At 46.2% G+C, this 27,153-nt stretch overlaps 1 protein-coding gene across 1 annotated transcript in view; it reads left to right on the forward strand.

The window, feature by feature from the left end:
- bace1 (beta-secretase 1) overlaps positions 1–27,153 on the forward strand; it is a 65,597-nt gene that overhangs the window by 22,610 nt on the left and 15,834 nt on the right. Inside the window, exons 6-8 of the mRNA XM_057350509.1 lie at positions 571–672; positions 10,552–10,701; positions 10,876–11,047. Coding sequence (XP_057206492.1) covers positions 571–672; positions 10,552–10,701; positions 10,876–11,047 — 424 coding nt within the window. The remainder of the gene's footprint in view (positions 1–570; positions 673–10,551; positions 10,702–10,875; positions 11,048–27,153) is intronic.

A 27,153-nucleotide genomic window follows, 5' to 3' on the forward strand; every position in this document is an offset into this window, starting at 1 on the left:
GCGCAAATATTGAGTTGTCTTTGAAGCACTTAAACGGACAAATTCACACACGAAGTAGGTCAACATGCCCCTCTTGTCCAGTATCTTAACAAACATAGTAGGTTATGTCTTAAGTGAATGGAGGAAACAAACGAAAAACAACGCATGTGTACAGTATCAGTGTACTGGATCCGTTTCATTCCTGCGGGATATTAAAAGTAAAGGAAATCACTCACTGCTTGTGACTCAATAGCTTCTGTAACTTCAATTATGATTCGTCTTTATTTAATTTGTACATATGCAATGTTATGTTTTATTTGATTACTTTAATCAATTTCTACCTTAAAAGGTATATATACAGTATCTTATTTAATTTTCTGGTTTGCTCTGTTGTTTTATTGGTGCTGATACTTGTAGCTTGATTATTTGTTCATATTTTTATTTGTCAGTAGTCCCTTTTCCCTGAACATAGCACAAATCGAACCGAACCGAAACCGTGACCCTAAAACCGTGACACAGACCGAACCGTGAGTAATTTGAACCGTTACACCCCTAATTGCTAACATCAAATATTCTCTCTCTCTCTATTAGTATAACTATGATAAAAGTATCGTGGACAGCGGCACTACAAACCTGCGTCTCCCACGTAAGGTGTTCCAGTCTGCGGTGAAGGCCATTGAAGCTGCCTCCTCGGTCAGTTTGTATAGTACACTGTCACATGCATGTTTGTTTTTGGGTTTTATGTACCCTAACATGCAACACTTCAGCTGGTCAGTTGTGAGATCACACATACTGAAAAAACATACTGTAGTTCTTGAATGCGCTGTAAGATGCTTTGGTTAAAGTGACTATGGGCGTATTCATATTGTATTGTAGTGTACCGAACCTTACCCCAGCAGGCTTGTCCCCACTTCCCTGCAAGGGTTGCACTGACACTGTACTGGACGGTCCGGACCCACGTACACTTACATTATTATGTTGCGACTGTTTTAAGGATAAAAAGCACTTTCAGCACAATGTTGCCCATCGTGAAGTTAAAGGTCCTGTGTGTCATTTTTAAGAGGATCTATTGCAGAAATGCGATATAATATACATAATATGTCTTCAGAGGTGTATAAAGACATTAATGTTATGTTTTCATTACGTTATAATCAGTGTTGTGCAAGTTACTTCCAAACTGTAATACATAACAGATTACTTGTTACTGTTATTTAAAAGTAATCCATTACCTTGCAATATTACTGTCTCAGAATTGTAATACATTACATGACTCCTGTATTACTTTTGAAAAAAATACTAAGATTACGGTATTACTTTTGAAAAAAATACTAAGATTACGGTTACGGTTATATTTATTGCTATATTTTCAGTATTACTTTTGAAAAAAATACTAAGATTACGGTTACGGTTATATTTATTGCTATATTTACTTATCTGAATGGTTTCCTAGGTATTGTATATATGTTTTGTTCTGTTGAACTCAAAAGATGTTTTGGAAGATTTAGGAAAGCATACAATTCTGGGTCACCTTTGACTACCATTATAATCTTTTCTGCTGTGGTAGTCAGTGATGTCAAAGAATTTTCAGTTGCTAACATTCTACCAAATATCTTTGTGTTCAACCGAACAAAGAAATTTATACAGGTTTGGAACAACTAGAGGGTGAGTAATCCATAACAGAATTTTAATTTTTGGGTGGAGTGTCCCTTTAAAAAAGATCCCATGTGTGCTCGAGGCCACGCACGGAAATGGATGAGAAACTCGTTTTTTCTTCGTAAGACATGCAAAAACTTGCTTAAGAAATAAGCATGGTTAAATGTATTGCATACTGTATGTATAATGTGTGCAAGCACGTCAATGTTTTAGTTGTTCTACACTGCGTACAGCGCTGCTCAAACGTGATATTTGGCAGCCGGAAGAATCAGCTGTTGTACACTTACACGTGATTTCTTTCATTGTGCAACATGACATGCACCTTAGTAGTACGAAACATTGGTAAAAACATAATTCGGATGCATTGTCTAATACCACCGCTATATTTTCCTCTTTTAGCCCTTTTCTACCAAGGCAGTTTCGGTGCTGGTTTGGAGCCAGAGCCTAGTTCCAAATCGGTTCTTTGTCTTTCCACATCCAAAGCACCAGCTCCGAACCAGAAAAAGTGGTTCTTATCTAGCACCGAAACGTTGCTGGGCTAGAAGTAAGAACTGCTTGCGTCAGGTGCTGGGGGCGGGGTTAACGTGACCACTGACGAACACTGACCGCCATTTTTGAAATTCAATTCAATTCACGATGGACGCGAAACAAAAGCAAAACTGGTTTGAGGAAGAAAAAAACTGTTTTCTTGCACTCTGCAGATTGTACGCTCGCAAAGCCATGAACATCACAAGCAACGCAACGTCCGCCATTGTTGATGGTGTTTTATGTTTGGCGCTACCATGCTAATGTTGCTGGGAAAGATGAGACGTAATCAGTGACGTATGACCTCGCTCCCTTGAGGCTCTCTAACGTGGAAAAGCAAACCGGTTCTTAGCAGGTTCACCAGTGAAACCAGCTCTGAACCAGCAATAGCACTATCTCCGAACCAGCACCCGGTTCATTTTGGTGGAAAAGGGGTATTTGATTGAGCTGAGCTCCCGTGTCCCTCCCTGTACTGTAGCCTGCCTGTCAGACACTCGTTACCCACACTTTTAAAAACTGGTCCGATCCTGGAGTTGCCAGGTATTCATCAGAGTATGAATACACATTAAGAATCTCATCAATTAGCATTTATCCTTAGAATATAAATAAACATTTTGGCGGCCGCAGTACATTAGGAAAGTAGCCCAAAAACCTGTAACCAGCAGCTCCATAATTTTTCCCGCAACTGCATTTTCAAAATAGCCCAATTGTGCGGGAAAACCGCGACCCTGGCAACACTGGCGCTAAGGCTTACAGCGAACCGGGCGGGGCCAATAGCCTCGGACCTTTAGCTCAGAGGCTGAAATCATGCCGTGTTACAATACAAAATACAAAGTTCCACCAGCCAGAGGAAGATGAATGACACCATACACATCTATTCACGAACAGGAAATATAACTTACTTGCGGGATTTTTGATTTGTTAATGTCTTGCGGGCGAAAAGTTTGTTGTAATGCAAGCGTTACTGAACATGTACCGCATAAAATATTACTGAAAATGTATTAGTAATGCCTTACACTACTGCATTACAGCAAAAAGTAATATGTAACTGTAATACACAACACTGGTTATAATGAGCTATTTCTGTTCGCCATGTTTTTCTACAGTAGCCCTAAATGGACAAACTGCTCTACAGAGCACGTTTCATAAATATGTTATTTCCTTCAGCAAAGAAGCAAAAACGTGATGACATATTGGTCCTGTGTCAGCCACTGTAGTGCTTCGAAAGGGAGGGGTGAGTGGTGGAATGAGCCGTTGGTTGTAATTCGCATCCTCATTTATTACATAAATTTACATATTTATTTGATTACATTCATTCATTTGACAGACGCTTTTATCCAACGCGACTTACAAGTAGGAGGGCATATAACATTTTGTCAACATGGTAAACTGTACCGATAGTTTACAAGGCCATGTTACTAGGAGGATTAAAGCTGTAGTAAGCAAGGGAGAGGATGAACAACATGAAACACAATGTTTTTAATTAGACAAAAAACATAGACACTCATTGGTTAATCAGTCTTGAGTATTTTTTGAAAGTTGGGAAGAATGTGCAGTTCGGGTGGAGGCTGGCAGTTCTTTCCACCACAGAGGGACTGAATGTAAGTTTTTGAAAGCGATTTGATGCCTCGTTGTGATGGAACAACCAGGTGTCGCTTATTTTCAGAACAAAGATGACAGGAGGGGATGTAGACCAGAAGCGGTGACTTAAAGTAAAGGGGAGAATTTGCTTTTACTGCTCTGAAAGCCAGTCTCAGTGATTTGAAATTGATGCGGGCGGCAACTGGCAGCCAATGAAGTGAAATTAGGAGGGGTGTTACATGGGTTCTTTTTTGGCTGATTGAAAACCAGACATGCTGCTGCATTCTGGATCATTTGCATGGGCTTGACTGCATTGGTTGGAAGGCCCGCCAGTAGAGAATTGCAGTAGTCCAGTCTTGATATGACCAGAGCTTGGACTAGCAGCTGAGATGCATGCTCAGACAGGAAAGGTCTGATTTTGTAGAGCACATACCTGCATGTTCGAGTGGCTGCTGCGATGTGAGAGGTGAATTTAAGCTGATCGTCAAACATCACCCCCAGGTTCCTCGCAGACTTGGTGGATAGCTGGTTATAGTTGATGATCCGAGCTGAATGATAATCAGTCTTGAGCACGTTTCGAAGGGAGCGATCGAGCCCATCCTACCAGCCGAGATGTTCAACGGGTTTTACAGCCCGTACTTCATTGTCCCAAGAAAGGCGGGAGGCTGCGCCCCATCCGAGATCTGCATGCCCTGAACAAGCACCTACACAAGCTGCCGTTCAGGAGGATCACGCAGAAGCGCATCCTGACGTCTGTCAGATGTCAGGACTGGTTCATGGCAATCGACCTGAAGGACGCGTACTTTCATGTCTCTTTCCTCCCTTGACATCGGCCATTCCTACGGTTCGCTTTTGAGGGGTGGGCATATCAGTACAGGGTCCTCCCCTTCGGTCTGTCCCTGTCTCCACGTGTCTTCACGAAGATCATGGAAACCGCCCTCCTTCCCCTCAGGGAAAGAGGTGTGCGGGTACTAAACTATCTCGACGACTGGCTCATTTTGGCACACTCGCGAGATCTGTTGTGTACACACAGGGACCTGGTGCTCCGGCACCTAGATTGGTTGGGGCTACAGGTCAACTGGGAAAAGAGCAAGCTCTCCCCCGTGCAGAGCATCCTCTTTCTTGGTATGGAACTCGACTCGGTCTCCATGACAGCGCGACTGACTACAGAGCGCGCCCAGTCAGTGTGAACTGCCTGAAGGTTTCAGGCAGTCAGCGGTCCCCCTGAAACAATTTCTGAGGCTCCTGGGATACATGGCATCCTCGGCGGGGGTGGTCCCCCTCGGGTTGATGCACATGCGACCGCGCCAACACTGGCTACAGAGTCGGGTTCCTTGGAGAGCGTGGCACACCGGCAGCAGGTGTATGGTTATCACGCCTGTCTGCCGACGCACCCCAACCCCCCTGGTCTTCTATGACCTTTTTATGGACAGGAGTCCCCCTAGGGCAGGTGTCAAGACACGTCGTGGCGACGGATGCCTCCCTGCAGGGTTAGGGTGCCGTGTGCAATGGGCACGCAGTGTCGGGGCGGTGGATGGGCCCCCGCCTGCATTGGCATATCAACTGCCTAGAGTTGTGGGCTGTGCTACTTGCACTGAGGAGGTTACAACCTCTCGTGCGGGGCAAGTACGTGCTGGTCCGGACGGCCAGCTCAGCTGCCATGGCGTATTCAATCGTCAGGGTGGCGTTCGCTCACGGCAGCTAACACGACTCGCCCGACGCCTCCTTCTTTGGAGTCTGCAGGTGATCAGCTCCCTGCGAGCCACACATATCTCAGGCGTCCTGAACCAGACAGCCGATGCGCTCTCTCATCAGTCGATGCCTCGTGGAGAGTGGCAACTCCATCCCCGCGCCAGCTCATTTGGGAGCAGTTCGGCCAGGCACAGGTGGACCTGTTGCCTCCCCAGACTCCACCCATTGTCCGCTTTGGTACTCCCTGTCCGAGGCAACCCTTGGCACGGATGCCCTTGCACACAGCTGGCCGCGGGACAAGCGGAAGTACGCCTTCCCCCCCCATTGAGCCTCATTGCACAGACCCTGTGCAAGGTCAGGGAAGAGGAGCATCAAGTGGTACTAGTTGCGCCCTACTGGCCCAACCGGACTTGGTTCTCAGAGCTGGTGCTTCTGATAACAACTCCCCCCTGGCCGATTCTCCTGACAGAGGACCTTCTGTCACAGGGGAAGGGCACGTAACGGCATCCCAGGCAGACCCCTGGAACATCCATGTCTGGACGGGACGAGAAGATCCTGAGTGGCCCACCCTCTGCGATGGTTGGGACATCTCTCAGGCTAGGGCCTCGGCCACTAGGCGGCTATACGCCCATAAGTGACGCCTCTTCTCGTCCTGGTGCTCTTCTCGAGAGAAGACCCGCAGAGTTGCTCGATCGGGAACGTCCTGTCCCTTCCTCAAGAGAGACTGGAGAGTAACCTCTCCCCCCTCCTCACTGGGAGTGTATGTAGCCGCTATGGCCGCTCAACCCGACCGCCTCATCCGTGCCCCGTACCCTCTTGCGACCTAGGTGGCGGGCCTCCCCCCCTTCGAGCCCCTCGGAGCTGCCGCTCTTTCTCACCTCACGATAAGGATGGCTCTCCTGATGGCGCTCACCTCCAAGAGGGTAGGGGACCTACACCCTTCATGTCCACAGATTGCCTAGAACTCGGGCACGGTGATTCTCACATGTTCCTGAGACCCCGGCCCGGCTACGTGCCCAAAGTTCCCACCACTCCCCCTAGAGACCAGGTGGTGAACCTGCAGGCGCTCCCCACTGGGGAGGAAGACCCAACCTCATCCGTGTTGTCCAGTACACGCACTGCGCCTCTGCTTGGACCGCACTACCTCCTTTTGATCTAATAGTCCCTTAACCAGGACATAACGACCCTCTCTGTCTTTCTTTTCAGAGATCATCCGGAAGTTTACACTATTAGATATGAGTATTGCTACCCCTCTTTTTCCCCCCTTCTTATAGGATGAATAAAATACATTCTTAAACCCTTGTTTCTTTCATTTTTCATGCTCTATATCATTAAGGTGAGTTTTCTGCCAGAAAATGATATGCATCTTCTCCTTTTTCGTCTTTGCAATAACCTTGCTTCTCTTAATTGGGTTGTGTAGGCCATTGACATTAAGGGTAACTACCCTATACTCCTGACTTTGCATTTAAACCTGCAACAATATTCAGTGTGTTTACCACCCATTACTGGTGACCAAACCAGAACCATTTTGGAACTATTTAACAAGAACAAAACATGAAAGAAAACATTCCTACTAAGAAACAAAGAAAGTAAATAGACCTCCATTTTGAAGTAACCACCACTTCTTATCGGGGGAGAATTCTAGCTAGCCCCCTTCAGTGCAAATTATAATATTGTTGAGGGTAACGTTACTATATGCACTTAGAAACGGAAAACTCAAGTTTCTTACCCGTCTTTGTTGGTCAACTATATACTCAGTTAACGGCAAAGGTTGATTTTAATCATTAACTCAATTACTTAGTCCATTCACAAGTCCAGCGATAGCAGCAAGTTCTCTTACCCACCATTTTAAGCAATGCCATTCCTTACTGCAGTTCCACTCAAATGTCATTAACTCTCCACCGTCCATGTCCGCATCACATATCCGGATCTTTATTCTTGAGTGTAGATGTAGTAGTTAGCCTACGTATCCGATCGATGACTCTAGCCACCTTTACTTTTAAGTCTATTTTGGGTGTTGAAAACTCCGCAGCTTCTCTTTAATCCGTTCCTGGCTGATCTGTCGGGTTGTCGATCTCGTTGTTCGTTGCCACAGAGTCTTACGCGTTTTGTCCGTTGTGTCAATGGCTTTCTCGCCATCTTTTAGAATTCCTCTGTTCTTCAGATCCTCTGCCGCATCCGCTGCGCATTCATATGTGCGAGACCCGCTTTCAAAAAAGACTCTCAATTTCGCTGGGGGCGGGGTCTGAAACTGTATTCCTCTTTCCCTGAGAATCCTCCTGATCTGCACGTATTCTTTTCTTTTTGCCATCGTTTCTGCTGGGTAGTCGTGATCAAAATATATCCTCCTGTCGCCATAGTAGATCTCCTTTTTCTTCCAGGCGGAGTGCAGGACCAACTCTTTAGTTTTAAATTCCTGGAAGTAAACAATCACTGATCTAGGTTGGGCCTCTCCTGGCGGTTTAGGACCGAGTGATCGGTGGCACCGTTGTATCCACATACACGTAGATCAACATTCGTGACGGGCTCCAGTTCTTTTTTTATTAAGTTTTCCATAAACTGAGTCATGCTTTTCCCCTCAGCCTCTTCTGGGATGCCATAGATGCGGATATTGTTACGCCTCGAACGAGCCTCCATGTCCGTCAACTTTGATCGTAGGCTTTCTTGAATTTGCAATGACTGGTTCAATGCCTCTCTAACGTCCACGGACCATTCTTTTACTTCGGCAATCTGAGTCTCGGCTTCACTCACTCTGTCCGTCGTGTTTTTTTAGATCGGTCGCGACCTCGTTCAAACTCCGCTGAATTTCCTCCCGAAAGTTTGTAAGTTCTCTTTTCATGTCATCTCTAATTCTCTCTCGGAAATTACTCAGTTCTGACTTCATCTCTGTAGTCATCATCTGTATGTCCGATCGAATGACGGCAATGTTATTTTCCATTTCATCCCCGATTAGCCGCAGGTTCGGTCTGTGCCCGCCATGACACTCTTGCTCCTCGGCCTCAGCACACTCAATCAAGGTGTTATCGCTGTTATCCTCCTTCCTAGATTGTTTACCTTTGCCTTTCGCGTTTCTGTCCCCTTCCATCATTAATTTGAACGAAACTTGAGTTGTAATTGTATTCTAATTGGGGAGTAAACTCCGACCAAACGGGAAAGCACGATTACGCAGCCATACTCTTGAGCTCGCCACCGGAAGTCCGGTCTCCACTTTATTAGTGAAGAAGTTTGCAGTCATCAGCAGTCAGTGAGGTATTGGGGGAGGTGGAGGGGGACAGAGAAGAGAGGAGAAGGTTGAAAATATTTGACGGGGTTTAGATGCAGTTTGATTTTTCTTTTAAAGTACTTGATTTTGGCTGCAGATATATCAGTAGCAAAAGAGTTTTTAGAAGATTTTGATACTTTGATACTACCATCGGACCAACTCTAGAGACAAGGCAAATCTAGAGACCCTGCTGACCTCTCCAGATTTGCCTTGTCTCTAGAGTTGGTCCGATGGTCACAAAGAGTATCAGAAAGCCAGGGGCAAGAGGGTGTTGCACGTGCAGGCCTAGAAGTGAATGGGCAGACGTTGAGAGATAAGTAGAGGTTTGTGGTGGGTAGGGAGAAAGAGACCATGAATGAAAAGCAGGTGGGAGAGAGGCAACGAAGATTATGACAGAAAGAAACAGGGTTAGGGGTGAGAGGTGAGATTACATGAATCTGGCAGGAAGAACCCAGATGCAGACAGCAGGTAGCAACAAAGACTTTATTAAAACAAAAACCCACGATGGGGGCAAACAGTAAATTAAACAGAACTCAAAAACAAATACATCCCACGAGGGGGCAAAACAAAGGAAGTCCAAAGGACAAGAATAAAAAGTCAATTTTATACGACAGGTAAGACTGGAACAGAGAAACAAGATGCTTAGGCAATACTCCACACGTACTTAACACAAAACTCTGCACACATTGCAAAACGAACCGGCACAGACAGAGAACACAAGGGCCTTAAAAGGGGAAAACTAACGAGGGAAATTTACAAAGGGCAGGTGAGGGGAATGAAACACTAAGCGGAAGATTATGGGAAAATTACACTTGGCATGTGAGAGGAATGAAACACTCAGGGGAATATTACTGGGAAGCAAGGGGGCGGGGCCAAGACACAGTAGAGCACATGGCACAAAGTGACAACAAAGGCCACCTGCTTCCACACAAAACACAATAAGCACAAAAGAGATGGTACTGTCACAACCCTGTCCACAGAACTAGAAAACTCCTGACAAGAAGGTCAGGATCATGACATTACAAGAAGAGTTACAGTTGAACGTGATAAAAAATGGTCAGAGTCATGCAAGGGAGTAACTAGAATATTACTAGCTGTGCAGTTATGAGTCAGGACAAAATCTAGCTGCTGTCCTCCTCTGTGGGTGGGGGCGGGTGTTGGTATAGAGGCTCCCTAATTGCTTACTGGGTCAGTGACTGCTTCACAGCTGAGCCCAACTACTCAGTTAACAGCTCAAGGCTTCAAAATGACTACAAGTGCTAGGTGAAACTCAAGCTAGGTGGCTAGGGGCTAAACTGCTACTTAACAAACATCATCTTACCTTAAGGTCAGTGTAGGAAGTTCAATGATCCTTTCTAACAAACAACTACTAGTCCAGTTCAAGCAAACACAGCAAACTCACTACAGCTGCAGCTAGCTACGCAGACAAAATGAGAACTAGATGCCGCTAAAATCTCTACATTGCTTCTTTAAGTTTGCGGCTTACTGGGTATGTTTAACTTCATGTACGTGCTTGTTCAGACTGATCCAGTTATGATATTCAATGATATCAAAGTACCACTAGATTCTTTAGGTGTTAAATGTACTTGGTAATGGTTCAGTTCGCATAGTGCAGGGGTCCCTAAGCTTGGTCCTGGAGGGCCAGTGTCCTGCAGAGTTTGAGAGAGCTTGAACCCCAATCAAACACATCTGAACCAGCTAATCAAGGTCATACTAGGCATAGTAGAAATGTGCAAACGTGTGTTGAAGTAGGTTGGAGCTAAACTCTGTGTGATACTGGCCCTCCAGGACTGAGTTTTGGGGGCCCCAGGCATAGTGTGAGAAGGCTCTATGCTCAACTCTGTCCACCTTCATTGCAGACCGAACAGTTTCCCTCAGGTTTTTGGCTGGGTGAGCAGCTGGTATGTTGGCAGTCTGGCACCACACCCTGGCACATCTTCCCAGTGATCTCCCTCTACCTGATGAGTGAGAACAGAAACCAGTCTTTCCGCATCTCTATCCTACCACAGGTATGTCTGTACTTTTGGTAATATGCAATGTTTGTATTTGCATACTGCCTTCAGCATTAGGTTGTACTTTTACTGTGCTTTAGATGTGCATTGTGTGACTTGTTAAGATAAAAATGTAATTAAAAAAAATTTCTCCTTCTGATTGATGTGTGTCTTTCTCCTGGATCTCTGCAGCAGTATTTGAGGCCGGTGGAAGACGTGGCCTCGGCACAAGAGGACTGTTATAAATTCGCTGTCTCTCAGTCCAGCACTGGTACAGTAATGGGTGCTGTCATCATGGAGGGATTCTATGTGGTTTTCGATCGAGAACACAAACGCATTGGCTTCGCTGTCAGCACATGTCACGGTGAGAAACGTAAATTCCTTCAATGTTCAGCTGAACAAAAAGGTAGCTAGTACCAAAATAGAAAAGTCAAGTGGGTGCTCGACCAAAAAACTAATAAGGAATTGTACATAAAGTCGGCACACCAAAGCTCCAAAAATATAAAAAAATTGAATATTTACTGGAAAATTTAATAAAATTAACTCACCTACATGTTTACACAGCAAATCCCAGATGTATATGACTTCAGTTGAACACAACCAAAGATAACACATATTAACAAGATGCACCACTGCCATTACAATGAATGAGTAGGGAAAGCATCACTCAATATGACCGCTCTATTTAAGCTAAGGATGCACCAATACCACTTTTTCCTTTACCGATCAACTCAACTCAAGTTTATTTGTAAAGCGCTTTTACAATTTTCATTGTTACAAAGCAGCTGTACATGAGACATATTGACTATAAGCAAAATAATTAAAGTTGTACCTGCAAAAACAAGAAAAGGTTGAAAACACAGAAGACAGACATACCCACATACAAAACACTCCACACACACATGCACACGTACTAACACACATAGACATAGAGACACACACACACACACACGGATGCGCACGCACACACACACAACACACACACACACGTACATACACAGACAAGTACGCACACACACACACACACACACACACACACACACACACACACACACACACGCTCAGTGAGAGCACACATTTAGGATAAAGGAGAGAGAAGCACAGGTCAAATATAACAGACTATAAATTCCTATATGCAATATTAATTAAGTAAAACTTTAAAATTCTAAAGCAGCCCCCCCGGTCAGGCAGATAGTGCAAAAACAGTATGCAAACGGTGGCGAGGAACCCAAAACTCTAATCGAGAAAAAAAACCTCAGGAGAACCCAGGCCCAACCAGGGGATTCCAGTTCCCCTCTGGCAAAAGCTGCTGCCTCTGCACAAGCTCCAGAGAACTTGCACAACAAGGCTAAATAAAATAAATAAACTTAATAATAAAATAAATTGTAGTTTAAGATTATCATTAATAATCTAATAGCATTTGAAGTTTTGTGGTGAAGACATGTCAAGAGACCGCGTCCTTCTTTATCCAGCTCTATCATCTCAGCTCTTGTCAGGTCCCCACTTCCCATTCTCCACTCTACCATCAGGTCAGGCCATGAACTGCATCCTGCTCGCTGTGGTAACCTTGGAACAATGAGACAAGACTGGCTGAGAGTAGAGTACTGTTCTGTACTCTTTGATGCAACAAGTACATCAGTTGTGTTTTTGGTTCCGGTTGATCTAACTAATGCAGCCTAAACCCTCTGAAGATTTATATTATGGAAGAGTAGTGTATGCAAGATTAAAAAGATGCGTCTTTAGTCTAGATTTAAACTGACAGAGTGTGTCTGCCTCCCGGACAGTGCAGGGAAGACTATTCCAAAGTTTAGGCGCTAGATAGGAAAAGGATCTACCACCTGCACTTGATTTTGAAATTCTAGGTATTACCAACTGACAGGACGCCTGAGAGCGTAATGCACGTGAAGGACTGTAATACAAAAGGAGTTCATTCAAGTACTGAGGAGCTAAACCATGTAAGGCTTTATAGGTAATAAGCAAGATTTTAAAGTTAACGCGATGCTTTATAGGTAACCAGTGCAAGGTTGACAGAACCGGGCTAATATGTTCATACTTTTTTGTACGTGTAAGAACTCGAGCTGCCGCGTTTTGGACCAATTGGAGTTTTTGTAATAAGCCTGCAGGGCAACCACCTAACAGTGCATTACAGTAGTCTAGTCTTGATGTCATGAATGCATGAATTAACTTCTCTGCATCTGAGATTGACAGCATATGACGTAGTTTAGATATATTCTTAAAATGGAAAAACGCAATTTTACAGGTGTTGGCGACGTGGCTCTCAAATGACAGATTACTATCGAATAGAACGCCAAGATTCTTTGCTGACGACGAGGGTTTTATGGAACATCCGTCAATAGTTAAACAGTATTCTTGGTTGTTACTTATAGCAGTTTTCGGTCCAATAAGTAACACTTCCGTTTTGTCCGAGTTCAGTAATAAAAAGTTGTTACTCATCCAGTTTTTTATATCGACTATGCATTCCATTATTCGATGGAACTGCTGTGTTTCATGAGGCTTCGAGGAAATATAAAGTTGAGTATCATCAGCATAACAGTGAAAGCTAACTCCGTGTCGCTTTATTATATCTCCTAGAGGTAGCATGTATAATGCGAAGAGCAGAGGCCCTAAGACTGAGCCCTGTGGTACACCGTACTGGACTTGCGATTTGCGTGACACCTCATTGTTTATTGCTACAAATTGAAAACGGTCGGATAAATAAGATTTAAACCATTTCAAAGCTATTCCCTTAATGCCGACATAATTTTCGAGTCTATGTAGGAGTGTGCTGTGGTCAATGGTATCGAATGCAGCACTAAGGTCTAGCAGCACCAATAACGAGATACAACCTCGGTCAGACGCCAATAGCAGATCATTTGTAACTCTGATCAAAGCAGTCTCTGTACTGTGACATGCTCTAAATCCAGACTGGAATTCTTCATTGATGTCATTCCTTTGGAGGAAGGAGCATAATTGAGTTGAAACTACTTTTTCCAGAACTTTAGATATGAAAGGTAGATTCGATATAGGCCTGTAGTTCCTTAGTTCTCTAGGGTCGAGTTGGGGTTTTTTGACAAGGGGCCTTATAACAGCCACCTTATATGCTTTAGGCACATGTCCTAATGTCAGAGATGAGTTAATAATACCAAGAAGAGGATCTATAATTTCTGGGAGCATCTCTTTCAGTAGATTTGTAGGTATAGGGTCTAGTATGCATGTTGTTGATTTAGATGATCTAATAATTTTAGACAGCTCATCTTGATCTACGGTATAAAATAATTGCATTTTCTCCTTAAGGGCGCTGTAGTTAGTTTGTTCAGCGGGTTTCACTTCTGATTGCATTGTTATAATTTTTTCTCTAATATCTTGGATTTTATATGTGAAGTAGTTCATAAATTCATCACTGCTATGCTGATATACAGGATCAGAAGTCACTGACGATTTATTTTTTGTTAATTTAGCCACCGTGTTAAATAAAAACCTAGGGTTGTGCTGGTTTTCTTCTATTAGTGATGAAAAGTAGGCGGATCTAGAAGTTTTTAGGGCTTTCCTGTATTTTCGAATACTATCCTTCCATGCTGTACGAAATACCTCTAATTTAGTTTTCTTAAAGTTGCGCTCCATTTTTCGGGCCGCTTTCTTTAGAGCCTGAGTGTGTTCATTATACCACGGTGTGGGGCTGCCATTTTTAATCTTCTTTAAACGTAGTGGAGCAACTTTGTCTAGCGTTACCGAGAAGGTGGAATTAAAATTTTCAGTGGTAATGTCAAGATCTTCAACGTTATTTCTCATGATTTGAGACAATTCGGGCAGATTATCGAGAAACGCATCTTTGGTAGTTGAAGTTATTGTTCTACCATATTTGTAACAATGAGTTTTATTTGCAGCCGTAGGCCAGTGAAGCAAACATAATACCAGATAATGATCCGAAATGTCTTCACTCTGCTGAAGGATTTTAACGTCGTCCACATTTATACCGTAAGACAGTATTAAATCTAAAGTATGATTACGAAGGTGAGTGGGTCCTGACACATGTTGACTAATGCCCATGGAGTTAAGAGTGTCTTTGAAAGCCATTCCTAAGGCATCTGTAACGTTATCTACGTGGATGTTAAAGTCACCAACGACAAGGAGTCTATCTGCGGCCAGTACTAGTTCTGATAAGAACCCACCAAATTCTTTAATAAAATCTGTGTGGTGCCCTGGAGGCCTATATACAATAGCTAGAATCAATTTAAAAAGTGTTTTATCTTTAGTATTAGGTGTTGAAACATGAAGAACCATGACTTCAAAAGAATTATATTTACAGTTTATCAGATTTATGATCAGATTACGATACCTGAATTCTGAGTATCAGCCGATCCCGATCCAAAACTTTTTTTCCTGATCAATGTAGAATGGGGTATATGCACACAGGGCGATGACATACTTCGGATAAAATTTCATCCAGCTAGGAGGCAGAGGCAGCAGCTTTTGCCAGAGGGGAACTGGAATCCCCTGGTTGGGCCTGGGTTCTCCTGAAGTTTCTTTTCTCGATTAGAGTTTTGGGTTCCTTGCCACTGTTTGCATACTGTTTTTTGTACTATTTGCCTGGCCGGGGGGGGGCTGCTTTAGAATTTTAAAGTTTTACTTAATTAATATTGCATATAGGAATTTATAGTATGTTATATTTGACATGTGCTTCTCTCTACTTTATCTTAAATGTGTGCTCTCACTGTGCGTGCGCGTGCGTGTCTGTGCGTACTTGTCTGTGTACGTGTGTGTGTGTGTGTGCGCATCCGTGTGTGTGCGCATCCGTGTGTCTGCACGTCCGCGTGTGTGTGTCTATGTCTATGTGTGTTAGTACGTGTGCATATTGTGTGTGTGGAGTGTTTTGTATGTGGGTATGTCTGTCTTCTGTGTTTTCACCTTTTTCTTGTTTTTACAGGTACAACTTTAATTGTTTTGCTTATAGTCAATATGTCTCATGTACAGCTGCTTTGTAACAATGAAAATTGTACAAAAGCGCTATATAAATAAAGTTGAGTTGAGTTGAGAAAACGTCTTGGTTACGGATGTAACCTCGGTTCCCTGATGGAGGGAACGAGACGTTGTGTCGAACCGACAGAATGGGGTTTGTCTTGAGAACCTATCATCTTCTGAGTATTTAGAAAACGCCAATGAAAATTGGCGAATGAAATTTGCATGCCGGACTCCTCCCCGGATGTCCGGGTTTAAGAGGGAAGCCGGCGTGCTCATTCATTCACCTTTGGTCTGAGGAGCATTAAGCATCCTCCCCCGACCTCTGGGGTGGGCGGCCAGTGTTGTGGCATGAGGGACACAACGTCTCGTTCCCTCCATCAGGGAACCGAGGTTACATCCGTAACCAAGACATTCCCTTTCTGTCGGTCTCTCAATGTTGTGTCGAACTGACAGAATGGGGTTCCTATGTAAGATGCCACAGCACTGAGCCGCGTCACAATCTCTAGCAGAGCGACGTTGACTGGCCTGGGCGAGTCAGACGAAGACGCTAACGCAAAATTATGACCATCCAGTGGAGAGGAAGGAGGACCCAGAGCTTTACCACAAAGTTGGGAAACCCCTGCCACCGGCCGTCATGGGCAGAGGCCTAGTTCTCTAAATGGCGAGAAGCCGCCCGGCACCGTAAGGGCCACTGGGTAAGCATTATTCCCCCGGGGGAAAAACGCTGCAGAGACCACTACCTACCGTAGGGAGGAATTAGTGGAGACACCACATGGTCTCACAAAAAGGGAGAACTCATGGGAAAATGTGCGGACTGCAGGAGTTAACCGCAAGGTGGTAGTCCACCTAGGGAGGTCATGGGTTGCCAAGGTGGGAACCATTCATGAGGATACATCAGACGGAATAGCCCACGGAGGGGGGGTTACCACGTCTGGAGCACTAGGTCCGGTTAGAGCTGTGCGGGAGATAACTCAACTGTTCCCCGGCCTAAGGGGGCAGGGCTGCTCTGCCCAACCTGCCCCGAGGAAGGTGCTAGTGATGGATAAAATGCCTGTTCTTTACCCAGTGGGGGTAAGAGGGGAGGCGTAATAGCCGCTGATCCCCCTAAGGAAGGGGGAAGGGCTTTCGCAGGCGTACGCCCTACTGGCTGCCGGTCCTACACCTTGCCAGGATGCGGGCTGACACCGGTTCTGCGCGTAGGTATTAGAACCTCACGGAGTCGTTGGGCATAGCCCAACCCGCAGCTCTGCAGATGTCTACTAGAGAGGCGCCCTGAGCCAGTGCCCATGAGGAGTGTGCCTCACTCCCAAAGGGCAGGGGCGAATTGAGATCGGTATGCCCTAACGAGGGCATCCACGATCTAGTGCGCCAGCCTCTGTTTGGAGACAGCCCTCCCTTCTGCTGACCTCCGAAACAGACAAAGAGCTGCTCAGAGCTTCTGGGCTCTGCGTGCGGTCCAAGTAGAGGCGCAGTGCGCTTACTGGACACAACACGGAATGGTTGGGTCGTCCTCCCCGGTGGGGAGCGCCTGCAGGTTCACCACCTGGTCTCTTGGAAGAGTGGTGGGAACTTTGAGCACGCAGCCGGGGCGGGGTCTCAAGATAACGTGAGAATCCCGGCCCCAAGTTCTAGGCAATCTGTGGACATGGAGGGTGCTTGCAGATCCCCTACCCTCTTGGAGGTGAGCATCATCAGGAAAGCCGTCTTTATCAAGACTGAGAAAGAGCGGAAACCCCGAGAGGCTCGAAGAGGGCGGGGCCTCTTGAGGCCCGCCACCTAGGTCGCAAGAGGGTACGGAGCGCAGATAAGGTGGTCACCCTCTCGCGCCCCTTAGGAACCTAAAGACCAGGTCGTGCTGTCCCAGAGGCTACCCAGCACTTGGGTCATGATGAGCGGCCGTAGCGGCTACATACGTTCCCAGTGTGGAGGGGGAGAGGTTACTCCCCAGTCTCTTTTGAGGAAGGGACAGCTCGTACCCGACGAGCAACTCCGCGGGTCTTCTCGCCGAGAAGAGCACCAGGACGAGAAGAGGCGCCACCTATGGGCGTATAGCCACCCAGTGGCCGAAGCCCTAGCCTGAGTGACGTCCCAACCAGACCGGGGGTGGGTCACTCAGGATCTCCTCGTCCCGTCCAGACATGGAGACCAGGTTCTGCCTGGGATGCCGTAACGTGCTCCGAGAACCAAGTCCTGGTTAGGCCAAAGGGGTGTAACTAGTACCACGTGATGCTCCTCTTCCCTGGCCTTGCACAGGACCTGTGCACTGAGGCTCACTGGGGGGAGCCAGCTGTGCGCAAGGGCATCCGTGTCAAGGGTTGCCTCGGACAGGGAGCACCAAAGCGGACAATGGGTGGAGTCCGGGGAGGCAACAGGACCACCTGTGCCTGGCCGAACTGCTCCCAAATGAGCCGGCTGCGCGGGGATGGAGTCGCCACTCTCCGCGAGGCGTCGACTGACGAGAGAGCGCATCGGCTGTCTGGTTCAGGACACCTGGGATGTGTGTGGCTCGCAGGGAACTGATCACCTGCTGACTCCAGAGGAGGAGGCGCCGGGCGAGTCATGTTAGCTGCCGTGAGCGAATGCCACCAATGATATACGCCACAGAAGCTGTGCTGTCCGACCGGACAAGCACGTGCTTGCCCTGCACGAGAGGTAGTAGCCTCCTCAATGCAAGTAGCACAACCAACAACTCTAGGCAGTTGAAATGCCAATGCAGACGGGGGCCCGTCCACCGCCCCGACACTGCATGCCCATTGCACACAGCACCCCAACCCTACAGGGAGGTATCCCTAAGGGGACCCCTGTCCGCAAGAAGGTCATGGGAGACCAGGGGGTTAGGGTATGTCGGCAGAAAAGCGTGATGACCATATGCCTGCTGCCGGTGTGCCATGCTCTCCAAGGATCTTGACTCTGTAGCCAGTGTTGGAGCGGTCGTATGTGCATCGACCCGAGGTGACCACCCCCGCCGAGGATGCCATGTATCCCAGCAGCCTCTGAAATTGTTTCATGGGGACCGCTGACCGCCTGAGAGCATCAGTGCAGGCACTGCAACCCAACACTCACGGCGGCCAGGGAAAGCATGGCTGACATTTCGACAACCGCTTCTTCCTGGGCTCGACCCCCCCCGAGGCAGGGAGCCCGAGGAATCGTCGGAGTCGGATGGCAGTACGTCACCCCCCGATGCTGCAAGAGACATCTCATCATCACGCATCGTGTCCGAATACGTGATTGAGGAATAAGACGGCGGACCATCTCCTGGGGAACGGTCAGACGAGCGAGACGAGGTGCGAACGGTCCGTGAGCCAGTGGCTGGCGGATTATCGCTCACAGTAATCCTCCTATCACCCTCGCTGCTTGCCGTAGCGGACGGCAGGGCCGTAGTCCTGCCGCCACGGAACGGGGAGCAAACGAAGTGGTGGCTGAGTCCCGTGGGAACACAGCCACCCGTGACGCAACGTCTGAATCGTCACCGCCCGCAGTGCGGGCAGGACGTATCCACAACGTCTGCCCCAGCATGCTGGAAGCAGGCATCGTGTCCGTCCCCCTCCTCGATGAGTGTGTTGCACCCATGAGAACAGCGGGACAAGCCACGCTGGAGAAATTTGCTCTTTTAGAAAAGGAAATTTGCTCGAACACCTCCGGAACTGCCGAGACGCCCAGGGGAGAGTCACTGCAGGAAGGGACCATCCGCTGTCCACGTCGTAGATTCCAGCAGAAAGAATGATCACCCAGATCGTAGAGAAGCTCACCAGATGCGTAGGCTCTGAAGAAAAAAAGGTGAATGAATGAGCACGCCGGCTTCCCTCTTATACCCGGACATCTGGGGAGGAGTCCGGCATGCAAATTTCATTCGCCAATTTTCATTGGCCTTTTCTAAATACTCAGAAGATGATAGGTTCTCAAGACAAACCCCAGGGACCCCAAGGGAACATATCTTTTGTGAATACTAGACTGATAAATGTTGTCTTCTTTACAAAAAAACCCCCACTAACTCTTTCTCTCAATGGGTGTTGTTCCGGCTTTGTAAAAAACTAGTATCTTGGTGAAAGCACTTATTGTATTATTGCTTCCTATTGACAAATTGCTTTATTGATCTTCTCTGTAAGTTGCTTTGGATAAAATCATCTGCTAAATGCCTAAATGTAAATGTAGTAATGTTTAGTTGTTTTAGTTTTAATGAAAGATCTCTTTTAAAGTAGCTTTGAAAATGTAATAATTATTAAACAAATATACAAGAGATGGTTCTCCTTATATCCTGAGACCTCGGCCCTGCTATGTGCCCAAAGTTCCCACCACTCCCTTTCGGGACCAGGTGGTGAACTTACAGGCGCTCCCCACTGGGGAGGAAGACCCAACCCCATCCGTGTTGTGTCCAGCACGCACGCTGCGCCTTTACTTAGACCGCACGCAGAGCTTCAGGAGCTTGAATCAGCTCTTTGTCTGTTTCGGAGGTCAGCAGAAGGGGAGAGCTGTCTCCAAGCAGAGGTTGGCGCACTGGATTGTGGACGCTGTCACGACAGCCTACCAATCCCAAAATCGCCCGTGCCCTCTAGCAGTGAGAGCTCACTCCACCCGGGGTATAGCCTCCTCATGGGCACTGGCACGCGGCGCCTCTCTCACAGACATTTGCAGAGCTGCGGGTTGGGCTACACCCAACACCTTCGCGAGGTTCTACAACCTCCGCGTAGATCCGGTGTCAGCCCGCGTCCTACATGGCAACATGTAGGACCGGCAACCGGTAGGGTGTTAGCCTATATTGGTTCCTTCCCCCCTCTCTCGAGTGGGTCAGCATACCGATTCAGCCTCCCTTCTTTCCCCACTGGGCGAAGAACAGTCTCCCTTTTATACCCGGATTTCCGGGGGCGGAGTCCGGCATGCAAATTTCATTCACCAATTTTCATTGGCCTTTTCTAAGTAGTCGGAAGCGATTCGTTCTCAGGGACGAACCCCATCTGTCGGTTCGACACAACGTCTCGTTCCCTCCATCAGGGAACTGAGCTTACAACCGTAACCGAGATGTTTTCCAGGTGTTGGCGACATGGCTTTCAGATGACAGATTACTATCGAATAAAACGTCAAGATTCTTTGCTGACTATGATATTTTCATGGCACATCCGTCAATAGTTAAACAGTATTTTTGGTTGTTACATATGGCGGTTTTCGGTCCAATAAGTAACACTTCTGTTTTGTTCGAGTTAAGTAATAAAAATTGTTACTCATCCAGTAACTATATATAATAGGGATGGGCATTTTTTATCATATTTCCTTTTTAGTACTGGACAGGTTTTAAAATTGAGTACTCGATTAATTGTGGGCGGGGCGTGTCCCACATGGTGAAACTTAAAATATTTTAATTACAACACTGATACGAAAAATTATGTTGATAAAACTATGACGAGATTGAGTAAATAATTAAATCAACACTGTTAGATTATTAAAGGGCTCATCGTATGAGCACTTTCAACAAGTTGGTATGATTTATTAGGGTCTTCATGAAATGTCTGTAACATATTTTGCTTAAAAACACTCAATGGCTGTGTAAACAAAACCCCTTTTGCCTTGTCAAAAGCAGCTATGCTCACAGCAACCCATTTTGGTGTGTCTCTTTAAATGATAATGAGTTACTGCGTACCCCAACCCCCTTCCATCCAGCATGTCAACACAACACAGATGTAGTACTGGAATCGTTTAGCAAAATTATATTTCCCGAACTCCTCTGTGGTTAGTTTCATTTTAAACGTCTCAAATCATTCATCCTGAGACCAAAAAATCTGTCACAGCAAACAGCGCATCCTAGTAATGCGCTCACGTTGTGCGTGTATGCTTGCCTAAAATCCACGGAATGCGCACCTGCAGATCTCAGTGGAATTATGTGGATTCTAGCGCTTGTCATTGACAAGTTATACACACACAACGTGAGAGCATAACTAGTATGCTGACAGATGTTTTTTTAGCCTAAGGACGAATGATTTGGGACATTTAAAATGAAACTAACGATGTTCGACCCTGTTCATTAGCAAAACAACAGTGACAGCTTGCCGCAGCTAAACATATTAACACACATAATGTATTAATATACATACAGCTAAACTCCAAGTGCCAATTTGCCAAATAATATATAAATATAGAGTAAGTTTAACACTGGCTTTGAATTTTCAATTTAGCCCGTGACTGACTTAGCTTCGATATCATATGCTAACGTTGTCCTCCTATATATACGGTACTTTTACTTCAATTCAGACAGTTTATAAATATTACTTACATCGGCAGCTTTGTCTTGTTCAGATGGTCTCAGTTGGATTTCCACTAAAAATAAAATAAATCCACTCCTGTCTCATCTCTTCTGAGGTTGGGACTCTAAACAAAGACTTGTGTTCGTCTGTGCAGCAAACTTACTGGGTTCTTGTTTTTCACGTTTTCTGAGTTAGTAGATGCACCGGGGACCCGATTTTAGCAATTCAACGTGGAAAAAGTCAGATTTTCATCCGATGAGCCCTTTAACAATTCACTATCAATGTTTTTGAAAATACAGTAAACATTTAAAAGAAATATCAGTGTGAGGTGAAGCGTCATATCTGCCCTGTCGCATTTCTGTCTGTCAGTTGTAATGGGTGCCAGAGAGCTACGTTACCCGGATGAAACAGGTGGCAGGACAAAATAAGGAAAACATCCATCAACTAGTAGTTCCACAAGCCTTTAAAGTCGTTTGCACCAGCATTCTCTTCTCACACACATGCAAAAGAGCGAGCACAAAACGGAAAATAAACACTTGTACCGTCACAAACAAACAAAAGAAAAAAAGTTAAAGAACAGCGTTAGCGCGACCATCTCTTCCCTTCCCCTTTCTGCGCATGAGCACTCACCAGAGAACTGTGTGCATGTGTACCACAATGGAACACAATATAATTTGACTTAAAGGCACATCAACATTTGTGGAACAGTACTTAACATTAGGTGGCCGTTAGTGTCTTACGGTAAAGTCTCTTATGCTCGTCTTTGTCTGTCTGATAGTAGTGGTCTCACCTGACACCTGAACTGACATGTATCCAAATATACGGTCACACTTTATTTTAAGGTCCAGTTCCTGGTTTTAGTAAACTATTAACTATGACTTTTACTTAGTTAACTCTTAATTTGTTGCTTAATAATAGTTAGTAAGGTAGTTGTTAGGTTTAGGTATTGAGTAGGATTAGGGATGTAGAATATGGTCATGCAGATTATGTGCTTTATAGGTGCTTATAAACAGCCAATATGCTAATAATATGGTGGATGCTAATAAGCAACTAGTTAATAGTGAGAATTGGTCCTTATACTAAAATGTTACCAAATATACTGGTGCGAAGGGTGCGAATACAAGACTAGAACCCATTATAAACGAAAAATCTGTGCCCACTGGATTCAGTGATTCATTGCGAAGAGACGCAACAGACGCCTTGTTTGGTTTATTATGGCTTTTGTCATGTTGCATTGCGTGCGGTGTAGTAGACAGAATGTAAGATGATAACGAATCAAACTTGTAGAAGATTTGAATGTTTTGTATGTAGTTTGGCGCTGCACATTTTACACTTGATTGTATTTTCGTCAAGTTTATCAAAGTGAAATCACCAGGCATTGCTATGCTCTTTCAATACGCCCTTCTGTGTTCCGAACTTGACTCTGGACCTCAAACTCTCGCAATGCAACCAATCAAATCTCTGGGTACCACCCGAAATGTCAGCATAACCAATCAGAAAGAAAGAAAATAATTTTATTAGAAAAAATTATTTATAGACCCAAACAATCATCGTTTTCATCATCAATCGTCGCTGTCATGTCCGAGTACTCGAGTACTCATGCCCATCCCTAATATATAAACAAATATCTACAATACAAAAAAATCTCATAATAAATTTTATTTTTATAGGAAAAATTATTGAACATTATATAACAATAGAATTCTCAAATCTGCATTTAAAGGGATACTTCACCCAAAAATGAAAATTCTGTCATCATTTACTCACCCTTACATTGTTCCATACCTGTATACTTTCTTAGATTTGTGGAACACACAGGAAGGAATTTGGAAGAATGACAGATCTCACCCACCATTTACTGCCATAGTAGGGAAAATAAATACTATGGGAGTCAATGGGGGTGAGATTTGACAATACTCCAGATATCTGGAGAAATTTATACAGGTTTGGAACAATCTGAGGGTGAGTAAATGATGACAGAATTTTCATTTTTGGGTGAATATCCCTTTAAGTTACAGGATCTTCTTTAACCTCAACAACTGTTAAATTGAAGAAATAGGGTAGGAAGGGGTAGAAATTATAATTATAACAAAACAAATGTCACTAATTTGAATAATTCTCTTTTGTACTCATCACACAAAAGAGAGTTTAGCATTACTGTAATATACTTAAAGTTGACGGAGCTAGACAGTCAAAGTGCATTTCCTGGTGTAGGATGTGCATGCATTTTAAAGAATAGCACAGCAGCAAGCACATCAAGAATAAAACAACACAAAAAAAGGTTGCGTTTGACAGCTAGTTTGTGATACCTAATAGATATAAAGACTGATCGTAAAAAGAACCGGGTGATTACACTCATTCCTTCATTTGATGTTCACCTGTTTTCTGGTGTTGCACTATGGTATTTGCATAAGGTGATCTAATTGGCTGATGAAAAGTTCAACTTCTACTGCGATCAATGCCAATGATGCGATGGACCCAGAATTCAGTTTGGCAATGCATGACGTCACCCATTCAAAGTAAATGAGAAGCAGTAACACAGACGCCCCGTGTGAATGTACCATGAATGAGTCGTGAGAGCACATGTTTACTTGTGGCTTTGAGTGTACTGATGGCTGGGATGTTATTGCATGCGTTGCTGGCAACAAAAGGACCAGCTTGAAATCGGTTACCAGCCCGGGTTGATCATGCAGAAAATTGTCCGATTCCGGTACCTGTCGATCTGTGCATGTCTACTATTTATAGTTTTGCATTGTTCCAAAGCAGCTTTTCACATTAGCACACCCTCAGGGCCCTCTATGATGACCCAAACTATCGTAAAAAATAATATTTAAAAACGTAAAAATATTATTTTCAATAAAAGTCGACCGATTTTCCCTATTAGATATGTACTGTATATTTGACTTCCTGGATCGATCGAGTCGCAGTTCTGTGATGTCATACGCTGTCTAGACAGCCTGCGCATGCTGCAAGAAGTCCAACGCGTGCTTACGTCAGGTGCCTTCAATTAGCATACTGCTGACAGTACAGTAATTCAATGGGAGAGATTTTACTATGGTCAGTTCGATACATTTAGTTCACTGTAATGTTACCAGTTTAATATTAAGATTTATTATAATCATCGTTTTTTTCACTGGTGAATCTCTGTTTACTGTCTGCTAGTGTAGCACCGGTTCCCTTTCTGTCGGTCTCTCGACGTTGTGTCGAACCGACAGAATGGGGTTTGTCTTGAGAACCTATCATCTTCTGAGTATTTAGAAAAGGCCAATGAAAATTGGCGAATGAAATTTGCATGCCGGGCTCCTCCCCGGATGTCCGGGTATAAGAGGGAAGCCGGCGTGCTCATTCATTCACCTTTTGTTCTTCAGAGCCTACGCATCTGATGAGCGTCTTCCAGATCTTCACTGATCTCATCCTGCTGGAAATCTACGACGTGGTGCAGCGGACGGTCCCTTCCTGCAGCGACTTTCCCCTGGGCGTCTCGGCAGTTCCGGAAGTGTCTGAGCAATTCCTGTTTTTTCTAAAAGAGCAAATTTCTCCAGCGTGGCATGTCCCGCTGTTCTCTTGGGTGCGACGCGCTCATTGAGGAAGGGGATGGACACGATGTCTGTCTCAGGTGTTTGGGTCTCCGGCACGCTGAGGCAGCCTTCGTGGATACATGTTGCCCGCAAGCCTCCAAGCCGCGCCCAGCGCCGGTCCCGTTCTTCCCGGAGGTGCATGAGGAGCTGAGTAAGACTTGGAACTCGCCCCTCACGGCTCGTTCCAATCAGAAAGGCTCAGTCGCCCTTACTTCCCTCGATGGTGGGGCGGCCAGGGGCTATGTCGAGATCCCCCAGGTGGAGCGTGCTGTCGCGGTGCACCTATGCCCGCAGACAGCGGCCACCTGGAGGGCTCGGCCTAGACTCCCATCCAAGGCGTGTAAGTTTTCGGCATCGCTGGTGTCGAAGGCTTACACGGCTGCGGGTCAGGCCGCCTCCTCCCTCCACACCATGGCCATCCTGCAGGTCCATCAGGCCAAGGCGTTGAAGGAGCTCCACGAGGGCAAGACCGACCCAACGGTAATGCAGGATCTCCGTACCGCCACCGATCTCGCTCTACGGGCGACTAAGGTGACGGCACGGGCCTTGGGTCAGGCAATGTCCACTATGGTGGTCCAAGAAAGGCACCTCTGGCTCAACCTTGCGCAGATGTGGGACGCCGAGAAGGTTCGCTTTCTCAACGCCCCCATCTCGCAGGGAGGGCTGTTTGGTGACACCGTTGAGGATTTCTCTCAGCAGTTCTCGACGGTGAAGAAGCAGACGGAGGCTATCAGGCACATTCTGCCCCGCCGTGACTCGGCCGTCGTCAGGCCTCCGAGATCCCGAGCGGCGTCTGCTTCCCAGCAGCCCCGGACCTCTTCGACTCCGGATCCGGCTCCAGTGCCCCCTTCTCAGGCTGCCTCCCGGAAAAGGACGTCAAAGAGGAAACCGCCTCCCCATCAGCAGCCGTCGCGGAAGCAGAAGCGGCCCTGACGGAGAGACCCCAGGGAGATTGAGACTACCATCGGGCCCAATTCCAGCCACTACATCGCTGGGTAGGATAGGGACGGTTCCTGCCCCGTCCTACCATCAGCTGGTCCCCCCTGGGGGGCCAGCGCCCACTTCCTCACAAAAAGAGTTTCCTCTCTCTCTGGGTATCTGGTGAAGGGAGCGATCGAGCCCGTCCCACCGACCAAGACGTTCAGCGGGTTCTACAGCCCGTACTTCATTGTCCCCAAAAAAGGCGGGGGGTTGCACCCTATCTTGGATCTGCGTGTTCTGAACAGGCACCTACACAAGCTGCCTTTCAGGATGGTCACGCAGAAGCGCATCCTGGCGTCCGTCAGGTGTCAGGACTGGTTCATGGCAATCGACCTGAAGGACGCATACTTTCATGTCTCGATCCTCCCTCGACACCGGCCGTTCCTGCGGTTCGCGTTCGAGGGACGGGCATATCAGTACAGAGTCCTCCCCTTCGGTCTGTCCCTGTCTCCACAAGTCTTTACGAAGGTCGTGGAGGCCGCCCTTCTTCCCCTCAAGGAAGAAGGTGTGCGGGTACTCAACTATCTAGACGACTGGCTCATCTCGGCTCACTCGCGAGATCTGTTGTGTACACACACGGACCTGGTGCTCCGGCACCTAGATCGGTTGGGGCTGCAGGTCAACTGGGAAAAGAGCAGGCTCTCCCCCGCGCAGAGCATCTCTTTTCTCGGTATGGAACTCGACTCTGTCTCCATGACAGCGCGACTGACTACAGAGCG

The sequence above is a fragment of the Triplophysa rosa genome, linkage group LG14 (genome assembly GCF_024868665.1).
Source record: "Triplophysa rosa linkage group LG14, Trosa_1v2, whole genome shotgun sequence".
NCBI classification, from domain to species: Eukaryota; Metazoa; Chordata; class Actinopteri; order Cypriniformes; family Nemacheilidae; genus Triplophysa; species Triplophysa rosa.